This window comes from Halichoerus grypus, chromosome 7 (genome assembly GCF_964656455.1).
Source record: "Halichoerus grypus chromosome 7, mHalGry1.hap1.1, whole genome shotgun sequence".
Lineage (NCBI taxonomy): Eukaryota > Metazoa > Chordata > Mammalia > Carnivora > Phocidae > Halichoerus > Halichoerus grypus.
In genome coordinates, this window is record NC_135718.1 from 109,904,828 (window position 1) to 109,923,148 (window position 18,321).

Consider the following 18,321-nt stretch of genomic DNA (forward strand, 5'->3'; position numbering starts at 1 on the left):
CACTTAACTGACTGAGCCACCCAGGCGCCCCAGCAACATATAACTTTTGAATGAATAAATAAATATATGAATGATTTCTATGGACAGCTTTGAATTATAAACTTTGGGCCTATTTTATATAAATTTAGCCAATCTGTCAGTCATCCTTGTATATTGTGAGAAAATATTTCGGTTCTTGAGAACTTTCACATAAATAACCAGTTGAATTTTCAGTCTTTTTGATTTTAGTTGACCTAATCATGATTTTAAAACCTCAATCTCCAGGGCAGGAAAAGTATAGTGCTAAATTTTTAAAGTGGCATTAAATCTCATTTATGGTTCATGGGGGGAGGTCAACTGGTATTACTTAAATGTCAAGTCAGAACCCTGGAATGCTAATAGCTGAATTCCCATTGATGATTTTCAAGGATGAATGATAACTGCAGGTACACTGATGTCCAGAGATGAGATCCCAGTTTAGTGGTAGATGTGAAGATATTTTGTCAAAGCAGCAACCCAGGGAGTTGCGGTTCATGTTCACGCTGCAATTATAATGCTTGGATGTAAGCAGATGTTTCTGAAGAAGCTGAGAGGAGTTTCCTTATTGAAAATATTGACAAGTGGTATGGCTTTGTAGTTAGTGGACCTGGATCCAAACCCAGCTCTCCATTCCCCACCAGTGATTGACTTTGCAGCGAGTTATTTAATTTCTTTGAACTTCAACATTCTTCTCTGTAAACAGTAGGTTATAATTTTTGTTCTTGGTATCTTGCAGTGTTTCTCACACTACTGTGGTAAAGGACTAGATTTAAAAAAAATCTGTTGTAGATGATAACTTTAAAAAATATAGTAAATATGAATTATAAAAAAACCCCAAATTACAATCTTCATTTTTTTTTGTTTTGTTATTGAATTCTAAAGACATAAATCTGGTTATAGGTCTAGAAGCAATGAAAAGTAAGAAGGGTTGGTCCTGAGAAGGCTCAGAATCTCTTGCGAGGGCTTCAAAAGAGGCCGTTATAGGTTGTTTAGACAAGACTAACTTCCTCAGACAGAGAGGAAGGGTTGTTTCTGTTGGCAGAGAAAACATATCATTTGGAGTTGGTTTCCAGCTTCATCAAAATCTGCTCCTATGTCTCTATCCCAAGTTGTGGGTTCATACTTCCTTTTCTTTTTTTTTTTTAAGATTTTATTTATTTATTTGACAAAGAGAGAGAGATCACAAACAGGGGGCAGGGGTAGAGGGAGAAGCAGACTCCCGCTGAGCAGGGAGCCGGATGCGGGACTCGATCCCAGGACCCCAGGATCATGACCTGAGTCGAAGGCAGACGCTTAATCAACTGAGCCACCAAGGTGCCCCATCATACTTCCTTTTCAATCAGTGCTCTAACTTTAACACAAGAGAACCTGTGAGATTAGGAACTAAATTTGTATTGTAATCCAGACACTGTTGGAATTAGACCTTTGGTTTGGTTTTCAGAAAACTTGGCGCTGCAGTTCTAGGAAATAAGCGTTTCCTTCAGATCATCATTCACTTTATATCCTTTTTTCAGAACTTCAGTTGAGAATTTAAAGCCCTCAACTCATTATTTTCTTTCTCCATGTTCTCTAGTGTACCTACAAGCAAGCAACCATTTCTTGATTAGAAATGCCTACTGGTAAGAATTTAAGCACTATTTTGGCACTGCATCCCATGAACAATCAGAGTTCACTTTACCACTTGAGACAGGTTATTAATTCCATTAAATGTGACTGTATCACAGAACCAATTAAAGTTAACTCAGATCCAGTTCAGAGAATCCATTTAAAATCTGTTTCAGTCAGGCTATGTATCATATACACAGATAGGTGTGTGTATGTGTGACTATAAACCTTAACACCTAGGATAGCTATAAGGAAACAAATTTTAAGCTTTCAAAAAGGTTAAGAAAAGGGATGTGAAAATTTTATTCAGGCTGGTTTGACTGTAACATTGTTTTTTGTTTTATAAAATAATTTTATAAAAGAGTCCATCAAGATATTATATAGAAAATACACCAAGGTAATATATATACATTTCATAAAAATAGAATACATCTTGGCAATTGCTTCCAGAGTCTGTTACAACCATGTACAGTGTATTGACGTTCAACATTTATGCTAATTTGAACATATAAGATTTTTAAGAAAAACAAAGAAAACTGTCCCATTGGTATTTGTAAAAGTTGTTTCCACTTGACTGGAAAATAAAATGCTGGAATGTACAAGTTATGGAGCTAACTGGAAGGAAGGTTATATCAAAGATCCATGCCATGAACAATTATCTAAGGATGAAGCAATATTTTTTTTTCTATTATCTATTTCTATTTTCTATTATCGTGGTTCAGCTCATTTCACAAAATCACTGAAAATAATATCCTTATTTTGGATGCTCAGTCCACGTGAACCCTATTTGGTATCAAAGAAACATTCTAGAAGCCATACTATATTTCTAAAATGAGTGGTGTTTCTTTTTTCCCTTAAGGTGAAAATAGGTGTAGAAGTCCCATTATAAAGTATCAACACTTTAAAAAAAAAAAAGCATCTTTATAAGTTACTTAATAAGCTTTGATCAAAACACATAGCAACCAGTTTTATTATTCTAAAAATGGCCAAATGCTCAAAAATTCACTTGGCTTCGAGTGAGTTATTTTTGTTTTCTTTTTTCTTTCTTTTAAGGAAAATGATCTTAGCTACTATGCTACTCTAAAACATCACTGTTAGGTCCTCCTGTGAGATGTTCAGAATAATCTTTGGAAAATAACTGCTCCAGTGTAATAAATAAAGAAAAATAATGAGGGACCTTTCTAGACCTTACCAAAAGATATGACCATGGTGGGATCATGAAAATACCTCACCAGTACCAAGGAAGGCACACAAAACAGAGCATAGCACCATTTTCAAGTTGCCAAGATTGCAACTGTTCAGGAGATGGTAATCTGGAAGGGGACTGGATTCCCATGATTAATGCAGTTTAAATATGTGGATTAGGCTCTGGAGAGCTTCTTAGTATGGATAGGCAGACACAGCTATATAAACTATGAATGTGGTCTGATACTCAATGGTCCCATTGGCACTGTAGGATGAGGCTCGAACCCTCATGCGGTAGGTCTCTGGTTCTCGCAGTGGTCGTGTTGTGTACACCACTCCTTTCAGGTTTTCATCCCTTAAGGCAAAAGGAACAGTCTCTTCCTCATCTACCATGAGGAAAGTTGTCCTGGGATGCATCACTCCATCCTGCGTGTATGCTACCAGCCGGATTAAATCTTGATTGGCAGTTATTCCAAATGGGAGGGAGACAAGTTTGTATTCCAAGGCATATGGGCTCAAGGCACATTCCAAATCATTGGGTGGACAGTTCTTGAGGCAGAACCTAAGGACAAAAAAACACATGAAGTGCATATTGTTATCTGGCTTGGAAGCAGGAGAGGGCATGCGGCAGGTGACCATGATCCATGACAACTTTTAGGCATTAAAGGCTGTAGACAGTCTGACTGCGAGAGCAATTGGCCCACCCCATGTGCTATGCTACTAACTCAAACCAGATGTCAGATGCCTATGAGAGTATGCTGGTCTAGAGTCAAATATCTATCTCTCAGTTTCAGTAAAATCAGAAGTTTTTTTTTTTTTTTAAGATTTTATTTATTTATTTGACAGAGAGAACACAAGCAGGGGGAGTGGGAGAGGGAGAAGCAGGCCTCCCGCCGAGCAGGGAGCCCAATGTGGGACTCGATCCCAGGACCCCGGGATCATGACCTGAGCCGAAGGCAGACGCTTAACCAACTGAGCCACCCAGACGCCCCAGAAATTTTTGAACCACTGAAGTAAGTATGAGTACCACAAGAGTGTCTCTAAAATGAAAAGTTAGTTTTGGAAATAGAAGTATCTGTACATATACTGGAAACAAGTAGTTTTTAAAGAGAGGAATACAAGCTATTTTTAAATTTTAACATCTGCCCTAAGACTGAAAGCTGAAGTAGAATTTATTGATATTTGGTTTGTTTTCCTAAAAATAACAAAAGGTCAACTAAGATTCCTGGGGGGGGGGGGGAAGCTCTTCCTTTTGTATTTGTTTTCCACATTATTTTAGATTAAAAATACTGTATTTTCTTTTTTCAGAGCCCACATTGGCTGTTTTTGAGGCATCATGACTTTTAAATTGCCAGAAATCACTGGTAAGGGAGAGTAAAATTTTAGAAAGATGCACAAAGGACCATTTTCTGCAGATATGGATTCTTCAGTCAGTATTTTTGGATGTTTCTTAAGTCAATATTTTTAATTTTCTCCCTCCCCTTCCTATTCCCCCTAAAGCAATTATGAATAGGTTTTTGCTGGATCTGGGGCAGTCCACACTTGATCATGTTACAGTAACTTGGTAGTCACTGCTGAGAGGAAAAACAAAGTGTGAGCTCCAACCAGCACTTGGTTTCAGAACCACCTTCTTATCAGCAGGTCCTATTCATGATGACCATTATCTCTGTTTTCAAGTACCTCATTGACTTGATACCTGAACAGAGTATGACATTTCTGTAAGAGGAGGGAGAAAATAGAAGAGCAGTTTATTCAGAACCCAGAAAAGATAGTGTTTCAGACAGCAGGGAATATAAGCAAGACCATCTATGAGCGGGCAGACTGTTGACTCATCCTTGCTCATCTCCATTCTCTCATGGAGTCATGGTGAGTCATCACGATTACAGTCAAGGTACTTCTTGGAATGCTCTAAGTGCTGAGAGCCCTTAAAACCCTGAGGCAACACAAATGGAAACTAGGAAATTTCAAAGGAGGTCAGGTTCTATCATCCCATAAAATGCTCACCGCTGAGACAGAATTCTAGATGTGGCATGGCGGATTACATATTGGGGAGATGCTCTGGGAAAACCCTGGCAGCCAACAGTGATAGTTTAGGTTACAGTAGCTGCTGCAGGATGAGCTCATTTCATACCCACTCATTGACTCCATATACCCCTGGGGTTACTGACTTCCTGTGAGTTACACGTGACTACAGACAAGAGTATGTTGGTTGAGGAGAGAATGCTTTTCAAAAGTATTTCTGAGAAGAGAAGGCAAGACATACCCCGAAACAGGATCCCGCTGGTAGTTGGGTGGACAGGGGGTATCGATGCACTGGTAGCTTCCTCTCATGTTGAAGCACATGCGATTTGGCCCACAGCGCACACTTTGCTCCAGACACTCATCAACATCTAGCAACAGCACAAGGAACACACAGCGTCAGCAACTCTGGTCAGAGCAGGCCATGAGAGCAGGTGGTGTGGATATTTGAGGGTAATGGCAAATCTCCATGAGTGAATCTGGTAGCCATACCTAAGCTTCTTCAACCACAAAATGGGATCCGGATACCTGGTGTGCTATTTCCCATATTGCTTTGAGGATAATTTTTAACATTTGTGAAAGGACATCGAAAAATAAAAGCTATAAAAGTAGAAGGGAAGCTATTAAGAACTCTGGTGTTTTTTATATTTGGAAAATAGAGTGCATTTGAGTTTCGGAAAGCAAATAATACTTTAAATTCGTGAGAAACAAGCTAAAAATTTAAAGGACACTTGTGAACCTTTCTGTAAAGTGAAGAACCTCTTTAAAATGTGAGTGATTCTCCGTGGTATTTTGTTTTATGAGTTCAAATTGTTGAGTGGGAGGTAGGGTAGTGGAAATTAAAGGAGTCAAGTTAATAAATTCAAGTCAGTCATTTCTTGTGGAGAGAGAGAATCTAGAAAAAAAAAAAAAAAAGAAGCAGCCCAGGATCAAATGAATGACCCAAGAACCATAATCCAAGTTTAATCAAATCTGAATTGTGGAGAATCCATCCTCAGGGGTTATGGGCATGGGATGAGCTCTCTAGGGTAATAGCTCCCCTTTGGGTAGTGGGGAAAAATACAAATGAAATGCTGTTTATTTTGTTGTTTTCTATACAAAGTTGTTAAATAAAAACACACTTAAATCACTACAATTAAGAAACATCCAGATGGAGCTAAAGGAAACTTTTTCTGAGCTTTCTGAAAATGAATGTTTTTGAGCCATGATTTTTAACTTAGGGTCCATATTCGAGCATCAGGGGATTTGTGAATGAAAATCTTTTTGTGTATGGGTGTATGAGTGTGTGCGTGTGACAGAGAGAGAGAAAGAGAGAGAGACAGGGACAAAGACAGATGGAGAGACAGAGAGCACAACATTGCGATTGATGGATTTTCTGGGAAGAGAATAGAGTTCTACAAAATTTTTAAGGGATTTTGAGATCCTAATGTTAAGAACCATATTTTACAGCAGTCATTTCCAACGGTGGTACCTGCATTCCCCTGGTGGTGCATGGAAGCTTTCCAGCAGTATGAGAGCAGGCAAATATTTCAGGGAATCATTTTCAACCAGAAACTTATTTCCCTAAGTTCTCCTTTCTAAAAGCACTCTGCCTGAGAACTTCCTGCAGCCTGGAATTCTCCTGTCCCCATTCCCATTTTATATCCTTCTGCTTTACAAAAGAAAGGTTTCCACTAATCCCTAGTCTCTGTATGATACCCGGGTGTAAAATGCTTCAAGGCACATATGAAGGGTGAGAAAACTGGTTATTTGTATTGATGGTGGCAGGCCTTATTTCATCATGGCTACAAACCAGTGGTCTTAGCTCTCTATTTTAAATTAGATTTCAGAAGTGAGCTGATTGTCATGGGAACACCGACTAACACTTTTACTTGAACAGAAAAATGACCTTAGACTTTTTCTGACAGTCAAGCTGGTTGGTTTAACAATGACTACAGACTCTTAAATTATATAGTGATCATTCCCCATTAACGGGGTTATCTATAGCTCCAAAGTATTGATGAAAATATATTTAAAGCTGTGTACATCAAAGCCAGAATTCACATCTTTTACAACAATTTAAATGATAAGAAACTTCAGAAGTCAGTTTTAAAACATATGAATGAAGTATAAGGTTTCAAATTTTTTTGGAGTAGGCAAGCAAAAAATTGCAGACTACTTATTTTAAAGTCTTAAGTCAACTGGCTGCATATAGGCACTTATAATACTCCTTCTTTAGTATTTTAATAAACATAGATCCTGATGTACTGAAGGGAACAATTACAATTAATTGGGCCCAAATCAGTTCTCTGCAGAGGTAGGACCTAAAGGTCAAATGCACTTTCATCATGGAATCAGTGCCAAGACAAATGGGCATGTGAAACTATTGTATCATTTCATAGTAGTAGGTGACTTGGTATCTGCATAATGGTATGTATGTTGGACTTGGGTTAAAGTTTTAAGTTCTTTTGTGAATTCTTAAATAACTTGAAATATTGCTCTCAAAAAAATAGAAAGGAGAGAAGCAGTTCCAAGAGACAGTATATTAATTATGGACAATAAATGTTAGATTTTATTTCTGAATTATTTACCATTTCTGTCTCAAAAATGAGCATTTTAGATTTGGTTCCAAATATATTCTGTTTCCTAAGGAAATGACAGACAGTGTAATTATTTACTTTAGACCTGCTAATAGTTTGCATAAAGTAAAAAGACACTGAGCTAGAGTGATACGGAGTAATCACTTACTTGACCTTTTAGTTACTTAGATGTGCTGATAATAACATAATGTGCTTTCTATGACTAATTTTATATTAGGACTAATTATCCTACAGGAATACAACACAGTGTGAAACAAATTTATATTTCAGTTAAATCTTGCCTATTGTCTCTGTGAACCAAGTTCTAATTATGATTTTATCTGTCAGAAGGGCATTATCTCCTTGGCAAAATGAGATTGTCTCAGAATGAAGTGAAAAGCCCTTTAGGAAAATGTGAAAGAAATTCAATTAGCCTTATCTTTTTTTTTTTTTCTCATAAAAAACATTCCCTTCACACTTATCCACCAAATTTCATTTTAGCTCTAATTTTTATGGTGAATTCCTGCAGGCACATGGAGGTCGGTGAGCTGCAGGGGCCCATGGAAATGGTGGCATGGAGACCAGAATCTGGACACATGCCTGTATGCATAATAAGAGTAGCTATCTTATCACAGATTTCCAATGGTTGAATATGAAACTACAAAAATATATCAAAATCTAATATTCAAAGTGTTTGCCTTTAGCTCCATAACGATGAACACTTCCCACTGAAAAGCTTTCTTAAGTATTTGAGCTTCTGGAAGGTGGCTTTCCTTTGTCTTCTGTCTACAGCTATCTCCTCAGGCTGAAGCACCCTATAGGCATTCACTCTACTCATTTAGTCTACTGCCTGGTCCTAAAAAGAGAAGCCAGAAAAGATGGAGAAATCATGCTGTCTTCTGTTAGCTGACAATGTGAGGATGTCTGGTTTTTATTAAATATTATAAGAAAATTACTATGGTAGAAATTAAAGGATAGGCATTTTATAATCTAAATATTATACAAGAAAAGATTACCAAGATGAGCTGAAAAACTTTTATATTAATAGTTTTAGAACATGTGAATGTATTTAACCAAGTGCTTCTGGATACATTAAACAATAATTCAGGATAAACAGACTTGAAACATTTGTCTTATAGAAAGAATAATTTAGATTCTTGATAACATTATGGATTACTTTTTAAAAACTTGGATAGATTAGAACACTCATTTCAAATGCAATGCCAATAAAGTGTTTCTAAATGTTCAGAATTAGATTAGTGGGGCTTAAAATTAGCAGAAAGATCTTTTGTTTCTCCTCTCCGCTTCTTGGGCAAATCATGATCAGTCATGTTTTTTGTTTTTCATTTTGTAGTCTGCTGACTTCCACTTTTGACTAGAGTTTCTGTCCTTGTTCAATGTCAAATTCACTTTAATTTCCTTTTTGTCACTGACATTTTAATCACTAATGTACAAAGCTTCGAAAATGCACATGTAAATGAAAATCAACTTTTTTTTCCTCTCATAAATGCCCAAAACACTTCCTAAAGCTATAAAAAGACTCCAAGTTATTCTTCAGATTAAAGACTGCTTTAAAAGATGTAATTGTTTTCTCTCAAGTCTTTTTTAAAAACCACAAAAATATGTAACCCATTTAAATCGCAAACATTTCAAGTGACACCTGTTTCTGATTTGTTCACATTATTTTCCACTCTCTGAAGCACAACTGAAAGCTGAAAAATGTTTTGAACCGAATAAGCAGCTAGGGCAATCAAGGAACAAACTGGCATAATTTAGGGAAAAAAAAAATCCTCTAATGAGGATATGACATAATATAGCATTTAAAAATCTGGCCAAGGGGTTTTGTAGTTTGGTTGGTTGTTCCAAATGCTTCCTTCCTTGGTGCCTGGTGCACTCACAGGAAGTGTAGTATTAATGCTGGGTATTGCTACCTCTTCAGAGGATCCTTGGCGTGACAATCTGGGGAAAGTTATAAAGCATGGACAGTGTAAATGCTCTCACCTCACCCTGCTGCCACAGTACAATGACCCTGGTGTTCACAGCATGACAGGAGAGACAAAGGACCATTCTAGACATTGAGATCTGTGATCAAGTCCTACCCTTGTGCTTGATTGTTCTAGAACATTCATGCTCACATCATCACTCTGAGAATTAGTTTTATTATCTGGAGGATGGGTACAAATTATTGCCCTTGACATAGCTGTACTGTTGATTAAAATGAGTTAATAATTGCTTTGGGAAAACATGACTTTAATATCAATGCGTGATTCTCATACTTCAAGTCTCAGTAGAAAGTTCTGCATAGGGTAAGTTCTTAACAAGCATTTGTGACAGATGGCTGGGAGCGAAGGTTATTATGGTGTTCACTTTACTTCTCCAGGCCACATGGTCCAGTGTGGGCTCTCAGGGAGGGAATGGGTAAATGGGTGTGAGACAGGTGGAAGCTCATGGAACTCAGGTGACCCTATTGCCCTGCCAAGGTCTTGCTTCCTGGAGCACCCTTTCCATGACCAGCATCCTAGCAAGTCTTCTGTGAATCTTCCAGAGAGGGCAAATTTAGTCTAAATTCAATTGCTACTGATAAAGCACTCTTTTGGAGATTTTATTTGATATGCTTTAGAAAAGGATACAGGTTGTATGTGACAGAAATTAATAAAATTCAGAGGCTTGTTAATACTTATATAATACTTTTGATTTTGACCACAAAATTGAGGGGATTTCTTAGAAGATTTTTAAGATTTATATAAGTTTTTATTTCTTTTTGATCTAAGTATGCATTGCAACATAATATACCTTATCAAAGCAAAATGTCCTTTTCACATTTTTGTGTAAAGAGGGTAATATTGAGATTGATGGTTTTTTTCTTTCTACCATCACTACACATTGTCCCAAACTCTGTTATAGTACCTACAACCCTGTATATTATGCTTTTATTTACATGTCTGTTTCCATTGGACTAAGATATCAAAGGGAAGAGACTATATTATTCATTTGTTTAAACCTTTTGCATTCTGCAGTGCTAGCTCATGACTGTTCCACATCATTTGCAGACTCAAAGAATAGATCATTTAATCAATTACCCATGGTTGGCCAAGACAAAAAATAAAATAATGCTTAATACTGGAGTAAATTTACTGAGCTTTCTTTCCATTTCGTCTTTCATCTTGGTTGAACTTTTGAAAAGACATTTGAAGAGGTCTATTCCCACTTAGTTTTAAAAATATATAACATATCAAAAACTAATGATGTAATGTATGGTGATTAACATAACATAATAAAAAAAAGAACATAGTAAAAAAATATATGTATATATAACATGAACTGGTTTAGAAAGACTACACCAAAAATGGTTCTCAACTATTTTCCTCTACCTAACTGCTAGCTCTCCAGTTCTCCTACTTACAAAAGCAATGATAAATATGACCAATGGGAATGAGAAGGAAGAGAAAGCAACTAGGAGAATAATTATTCAAAAAAAAAGAAGACACTTAATTTCTCATACTCTCCTATGTTTTAAGTCAAGTAGCAGCAATAAACATCCCAACATTTTCTCACCTTGACAAGCCTTTCCATTGAGCATGAGTTGATAGCCAGGCGGACAGATACAGTGATAGCTCCCAAAGGTATTTTTACACTCGTGCTGGCAAATGTCTCTATTTTCACATTCATCAATATCTGTGCAGAAAGAAAGCAGAGTGTATAACCATGCAAAGCAAAGCCAGAAACTACGACAGAACCAATTACACGCAAGTTGTTGATATACAATAGAAAAACTTCTTGGTGATTTTACACTCATGTGTTTAAACATGCTCAGAGCTGTTTTATATCAGAATCTGTTTTTAATGGAATCCAGTGTCAACTGTACTATTTCATAAAATATGAATATCTCTTCTGTGTAGAATTGTATACGAGCTGAGGGAATTGGCCAGTTTGGGAACTGGCCAATATCTGTATTAGTTAAGCAAGCCTGGGATGGCAGATGAAACAGATTTGTACAAGATCCTAAACCACCCAAGTACTAAACTCTTGACAGAATAGTAGAAGTTATCGAAAAGACAAAGTTTCTATTGAGGTTAATTGGAACAAGGAATTTTATTTTATTTAAACTTTAGCCACCTCTCTTTCTCCCTGCATGTGCTCCCACCATCCATGCATTACTTTCCCATAAAGAGATATCAAGTGGAGGTGTTTTTAATTTTGTGATAAGAATATTCATCAAACTTCATACAATTGTAAAGTATGAATGGCAACAACGTATCTATAGTTGCTGTGACACCTTGGGCAGACCACTTTATTTCTCAAGATCTCAGTCAATTCTTTTGTCAAAAGGACTCACTGATACGATCTCTCTATTGCACAGATTTGTTCGAAGGTTCATATATCATAATATATGGGGAAGCATTTTATAATAAAGAGCTATCTATCTGCTACTTTTAAACAAAGCCAAGAAAGTAGCAATAACAAGGAGAGGAGAATGGGTGATAATTAAAAATTCATTGCTATTTGCTTTCAGGATAAGGGATGTGATTTGGGGTGCCTCAGATTTCTTATCCCAGTTGTGTTTTGCTCAGACTAATGTTAGAATTTGTTCAGAGTCCCACCAACCAGTGGAAGAATGAAAAGAGAACATGATGTGAAGTGGGAGCAGGAGTGTTGTAGGGTGGAAGTAAAGAGAAGACAAGGTGAAAATTGGTGGGTGACTCAGAGCAAAGGGATGTGTTCAACGTACATGTTTTGCATATGCTCACAATATAATTGCAAAGATTCAAAATCTATTCATGATGAAACCTCATCAAATATTTGTTACTGTTTTTGCCCCACTGTGAACCAAAGCATTTATTCCACAACTTGTGTGTTATTTTTACTTTTTCCCTTTACAATCTGCTTCCACCCCAAATCATCACAGAAATGTCAATGATGTGGAACTCCAAGAAGTCAGTTGACTCTTCCCAGAGTATGAATTTCAGAGTGGCCCCGAGTGTGATTTCAGCATTCAGAGGCAATGCAATGTTCATTTCTCTTGTTAAGCTTTGGAATCATTTCCTTAAAAAGCTAAATTTTAGCCTGAGTCTAACAAGATTGCACAGTGTTAATTTGAATCTTTTGTGAGTTGTCTATCCCAGATGGTTAATTAAAGGCATTTGGTGTTTATTCCAAGTTGCTCGTTACATAATTCCAAAGCTGTCTGCAATCTTAGTGTAAATTTCTTTATTAGTATGAACACTATAAAATAGTCACCATATTTTAAGAAATATTTCTAAATGTCTATTAACTGCCCCCAAATAAAACTCAAACATACAGTAATTGATTAGATATGGAAGTTTACTTCAGATTTTCCAAGACTGGTCCTCTGAAATAGTAGCTGCCTCAGCCAATGGTTTGGGAAGATAATTCTTATAAACATAATATTAGTGTAATATAAACACAAAGACACAGAAAACATTTATGAGACTCTACTGTGAAACTGCAGAGTTTAGATAGTGATGAAGAAATAGAGAAGGGGGTTATTAATCAGGGATGCTTTCTTAAAATGACTGGGACATTCAGATGATTTAAAAGAAATTAGCTAGATGGTGGACGGTGTGGGGAATATGATTTAATTCATGTGTCACAGCATAAACAAGGGTTTGGGGCAGGAGGGTATAGGCAGAAGAGAAGAGCTTGTCTAAGATGAAGTCAGAGAGTGGGAGGATAACTGGAGATGAAACCCCTTAGTGGGAATGACTATTTGGAAGAAACTTTGAAAGACAACATGTCAAATTTTACTTCTATCAATTAAAAAATGGTGAAAAGTTTTAACTAACAAAGAGGTCAAAATCGTGGACATGAAAAATTACCAATGCTCAGAATGATTTGGAGCAGGTTGAGAGTGGTGTTTGACACCCTCACAAGGATTGTGGAGTCCACACGATTAGGAATTAAGTAACATTTGACCATATGGACTAAAGGTAGAGAACTGGTAATGAATGCATTAATGTTTGAAGTTCAAAGAGTAAAAAGAACTAGCATTGTCAACAGTTTAAGACACTGATCACAGGGAGGTTTCATGTGCATCATATTAACCTTCAGGTCCATCAGGACATCTAGACAGAAAAGTTCTGGGAAAATATACACTTAAAGAGGAAAGTTTAAAGTTTAAGTATCCAGTGGGTCAGGGGTCCAGCTGATAGAGGTAATATGGGAGGCTGGGTCCACAGAAGAGTGATTAAGGAAGCATGTCTGAGAAGATAATGATGTAGGAACAGGGCTTGGGGTGAAGGGTAGAAAAAAAAAATGATGAAAATTGAAGTCAGAAAAAGATATTTTTAAAATGTTTATAAGAAATGTGTAACAGAAAGTATATTTAGGCAAGAATAAGTGAAGTGTAGAATACTTAAGAAAAATGCAAGAAAATGAAGTTGGCATAGGGGGTCTTTAAATTTAAACAAAATTTCTTTCTTCCCGCCTTCCTCTCTATCTTCCTTGCTTTCTTCTGTCATCTAACTAATAGTGGGGCTAATTTGTGTTTGCTAATTTCTCTTGGCACATAGCTCAATGGCATGCAAACTGCGGACACTCACAGATAACTGAATTAAATGAATGACAGATGGTAATGTTTGCAACCTAACTGAAAACAAAGCCTCAATTATTGAGTTGGAAATTACACTTTACTTTTGCAAACAAGTTAAATTGTAGATGAGTTTAGGTAAAGATATTGAAAGCACATATTTTAGAGCAATGAAAGCAACTTAATTTTGTCCTGGCTCACATTATCTTTTCAGTGATTTACATATATACAAAATATCAAACTGAGAAATTCCACGGGGAGTGTGGGTCAACAGTCAACACCATTTTGGTTGTCATACAGAACAAGCAGTTGACTGAGTCGTTGAAAGTTTCACTTTTAACCCACTGCTTTGGCATTGGCCAGGTACAGCCATAATCTGATGGTATTATATTATGTGGCAATACTCATAATCTCTTTAAAAAAAATGTATTCTGAATGCCACTGAAATTTATTTCTACATAGCATTAAATTTAATTACACTTTCAGGAGTGGTCAAAAGAGAGAAACTGTCGATATAAAACAAATAATTATCAGAATGTACACATGTAAATACATCATTGACTTGAATAAATTTTGTAGTAGTTTCAGGCTCCAGAGGAAATGTCTTGGAACTTTGAGTCATCCCAGAGTTGAGATCAGATGTAGTTCACTGCACCCAAATGACCACCGGTGCTGTGCATATGTTTAGACTCCGGCCCATAAGTGAGCGCACCGAAAGGAAATGTAATATGGCTGACATTTACCTACACATGTGTCTCGGCTCGCCTCAGAGCCTTCAGGGCAAGTTTTCCTAATAGTCCTTCTAGTCCTGGAGAGAGATGTTCTGCTGTTTCTATACTCTGAGTAGGAGCTGTAGAGATGTGAGTACTGTCTGTAATGCTGTTGAGGTTGATAGTTGTTTCTCACAGGGGAGAACCATGCAAGGTTATAGCTACTGTACTGAGTGCCATAATGAGGCAGCCTCTCCAATCCAGCGCAAGATTTCCCGTCCCCTAATAAATGTTGTCCTGGTGGACAGATACACTTGAAGCTGCCGGGGGTGTTGGAGCACTGATATGCACAAGGCTTAGGCACCTGTTCACATTCATTAATGTCTGCTCGTGTGCCATGATACATGAAAAAAGAGAAAAAAAAAAAAAACACATACACACACACACAAAACACAGGAATCAAGAATCAGTCTCTGGAACAAACTGAAGACATTATGTTACCCTCCAAAGCTACGGATACAGTAATTTCTCAATTGTTGTGAACTTTAGAGAAAGCTTTAATCATTCATTTATGAATACATAGAAACATTCTAAGACTTCTCCTAAAGATTGCTTCATGTGTACAGTAGAAACATAAAGGGTCATATGGAAAAATGTGGTCTTGAATCCAGAAAAACTAGAGTTCAAAGCTAATGCAGATCTTAATTCTGTTGGTGGAGGGAAGGACTCAATCACATTTCTAGTTTGCTTTTTATTATAACATTCTCACTGGTACCTTCAACCTTTCATACAATTACAAGCTTCAGATGTGATAATATTGGTACAACTACTAACATTTTTTCTTTTATTTCTTTTGAATCAATAAATATTATTTAATAATCAAGCCAAGCACATTTTTCACAAAAATTTAAAAAGAGGGAAATTAAGACAGAATTATTTCTTACTAAGATACAAACTCACAAAGTGCATAAAATTAAAAAAAAGTTATTTTTCTTCCTTCCTAGGTCAACATATAGTAATCACTCCCAACTTTTCCTGTAAATTGGAAAAGCAAATGAAAACCAGAGAGAACAAAACAATTCTTTAATTCATTACCACAGTGGCATGAAAGACAGCAACATCAATAAGCAGAATAAAAGCAGTAAATTTTGCTTTAAAAATTATTTTAGTAGGCAAAGGTTAAAATTAACATTTTAAATCTTTTTAAGGCAATGGCTCTGCCTTCTTCATTGATTTATTTCCCAGTCCAAGGCCTAACATTCAACTTCAGGTCAAATTAGTGAACAAATAAACATATTTCATTCTGCTAGGTCACTGCTATGACTAATCAAGATGTTAAGTTATATATAAATTACAGTATCTAAACAGAAGACTAAAATGATATGTTATGTACTTCTGCTATTAGAGAGTGTTTATTTTAAAAGTGTTTCTAGTAACTGTATTACTTTCAACATTTGCTCTGTGCAAAGTACCGGGGATTGCATAAAGACAGAACTAAGTCTTTATGAAAGAATTTGCTATAAATCATTGTTAAGTAGACAACCAAGGCAACCAATTTTAAAAGCGTAGTATGCAAACCAGAAGCCAGTATTTAAAGCACACACTTTTTTTTTTTTTTGCTGTACTTAAATATTCCAGGAGGAATATAATTTCATAGGTCAGTTTTCAGTTTTTGATTATAAGTGCATTAATTAAAAAGAAGCATATGGTTACCTTCTTATAGATCTCTTCTATTGTCTGTTACCTGACTTATTTACATTCAGTTATAACTAAGATAGAAATAAACAGGCAATTGGGAGAATTGAGTGAGATTCTTAGCACAGGAAATGGCACAGTAAGCATTAAATATATGGTAAAGTAATAATTATCGACTTACTTAAAACTGTATATTCACATTTTAATCCCTCATGCCTAAACCTTCGTATTACACTCAATTATGCTTCACATTCAACTAGAATGTATCTGTGCAAATATTTACGCCATGTGCATAGAGAGATCATCGATGAGATAACCTTCATAATTAAGTTGCCATGGTAACTATATTGGAACCTCACTCTGTTATGTGTAGTGTATAGTAAGCACTCTGTAAATGGCGATTATTATCACTTTAAATGTCAGTGCAAACTGAACTCAGTGAAAAATCTTTAAGAAGTAATTCAAATTATGTTATAAATTACTTACACCAACTTAACACATTTTCTAATTGTCCCAAGAAAACATTTGAGATTAGAGAGTGGTCCTGATCAAGTTGGTAAGGCTAAGAAATTATATTAGGAGCTTTATTACTCAGTAAGAGTTCCTGGTAACTTACCCATACAGGGTCTTCCAACTCCTTGAGACCGGAAACCTCTGGGACACACACAGCGATAGCTGCCTCTCGTATTCTCACATATCTGGTTATATCTGCACCGATGGGTCCCATCTTTACATTCATCAATATCTACAGACACAGAGGCAATAAAAAGTAATAACACTTCCTCTTTCAAAGCCTAAAGTCATTATATTTAAAATGAAAACTCTTTAGAATTGTCAATGGCTGCATTTCTCACCACGTGGCTGAGACCTGGGTTCAAGTTCTAGCTCTGCCACTTATTAACTGGCTCCTTTTCCTTCTCTTGCTGCCTACTGTGGAAAGGGTTTGGTTCTCAGCTTTGTAGCCCTCTTCTCTCTACTCCCTCCACCTTTGGCTGTCTTATTTATACTAATGACTCTAGTAAGCTTGTTGATGTAGCCTTATAGCAATAGTACTACATTGTGTCTTAGCTACAACCCCACATTTCTGGCTGCTGGCTGGTCCTCTCCATGTCCATCTTTTACCAGTACTCAAACCCCACATGTCCTCAGTGTCTTTTTTTTTTTTTTTAAGATTTTATTTATTTATTTGAGAAAGAGAGTGCAGAGCGAGAAAGAGAAAGAAAGAAAGAGAAAGAACGAGCAGGGAGAGGCAGAGGGAGAAAGAGAGAGAGAAGCAGACTCCTCGCCGAGCAGGGAGCCCAATGCAAGTCTTGATCCCGGGACCCTGGGATCATGACCTGAGCCAAAGGCAAACACTTAACCCACTGAGCCACCCAAGCACCCAAGAAGGATGAATTTTAACCTGTTTTCTCCAAGCCCAGCCCTCTTCCCCTTCTATGGGACTCTCCTTCCTTTTTCCACCGTGTCCACCTATTACTACTATTCCATTCAAGGCGATATTTAAATGTGATCACTGCCATGACATCTATTAGATAGATCACTCTTTCAAGTACTCTCGTACAATTTTATTTGTACCTCTTTTATGGCATTTCATTCTCCCTTGTACTACAGTATTTTTTTTCTTTTGGTGAGGAAAGTGGAATTAGCCAGTCTATTCCAGTAGATTGTAGGGGCATGAGAGGAGGAATGCTATCTGTTTCATTTTTATTTTATAGTTGTGTTAATTAAGGCAGACTGGCACAGAAAGAACAAACTTAGGGGGAGAATATAATTTATTTGTCTGGTCATTCATTTGACATTGAAAGAATATTCAGTTCTAAAATAAAATATTATGAACTTTTAATAAATCTGTATAAGCTTTTCTTAACCACCTGTGAAATTCTAAACATACAAACACTGAATTTCATAGACATAATGTGAAATAATATTAATTTGTGTAGACATTAAACTGTGTAAAGCAAACGTGTAATTGATGGGAGCTCAA

At 36.5% G+C, this 18,321-nt stretch overlaps 1 protein-coding gene across 1 annotated transcript in view; it reads right to left on the bottom strand.

Annotated features, from left to right (window-relative positions):
* Positions 1 to 1,912: 1,912 nt before the first annotated feature.
* The window catches only part of HMCN1 (hemicentin 1), a 478,487-nt gene continuing 462,078 nt past the window's right edge, over positions 1,913 to 18,321 (bottom strand). The window contains exons 103-107 of the mRNA XM_078078047.1: positions 16,954 to 17,082; positions 14,676 to 15,026; positions 10,941 to 11,060; positions 5,072 to 5,198; positions 1,913 to 3,370 (exon numbers count right to left, since the gene is read on the bottom strand). Coding sequence (XP_077934173.1) covers positions 3,004 to 3,370; positions 5,072 to 5,198; positions 10,941 to 11,060; positions 14,676 to 15,026; positions 16,954 to 17,082 — 1,094 coding nt within the window. The 3' untranslated portion in view covers positions 1,913 to 3,003. The remainder of the gene's footprint in view (positions 3,371 to 5,071; positions 5,199 to 10,940; positions 11,061 to 14,675; positions 15,027 to 16,953; positions 17,083 to 18,321) is intronic.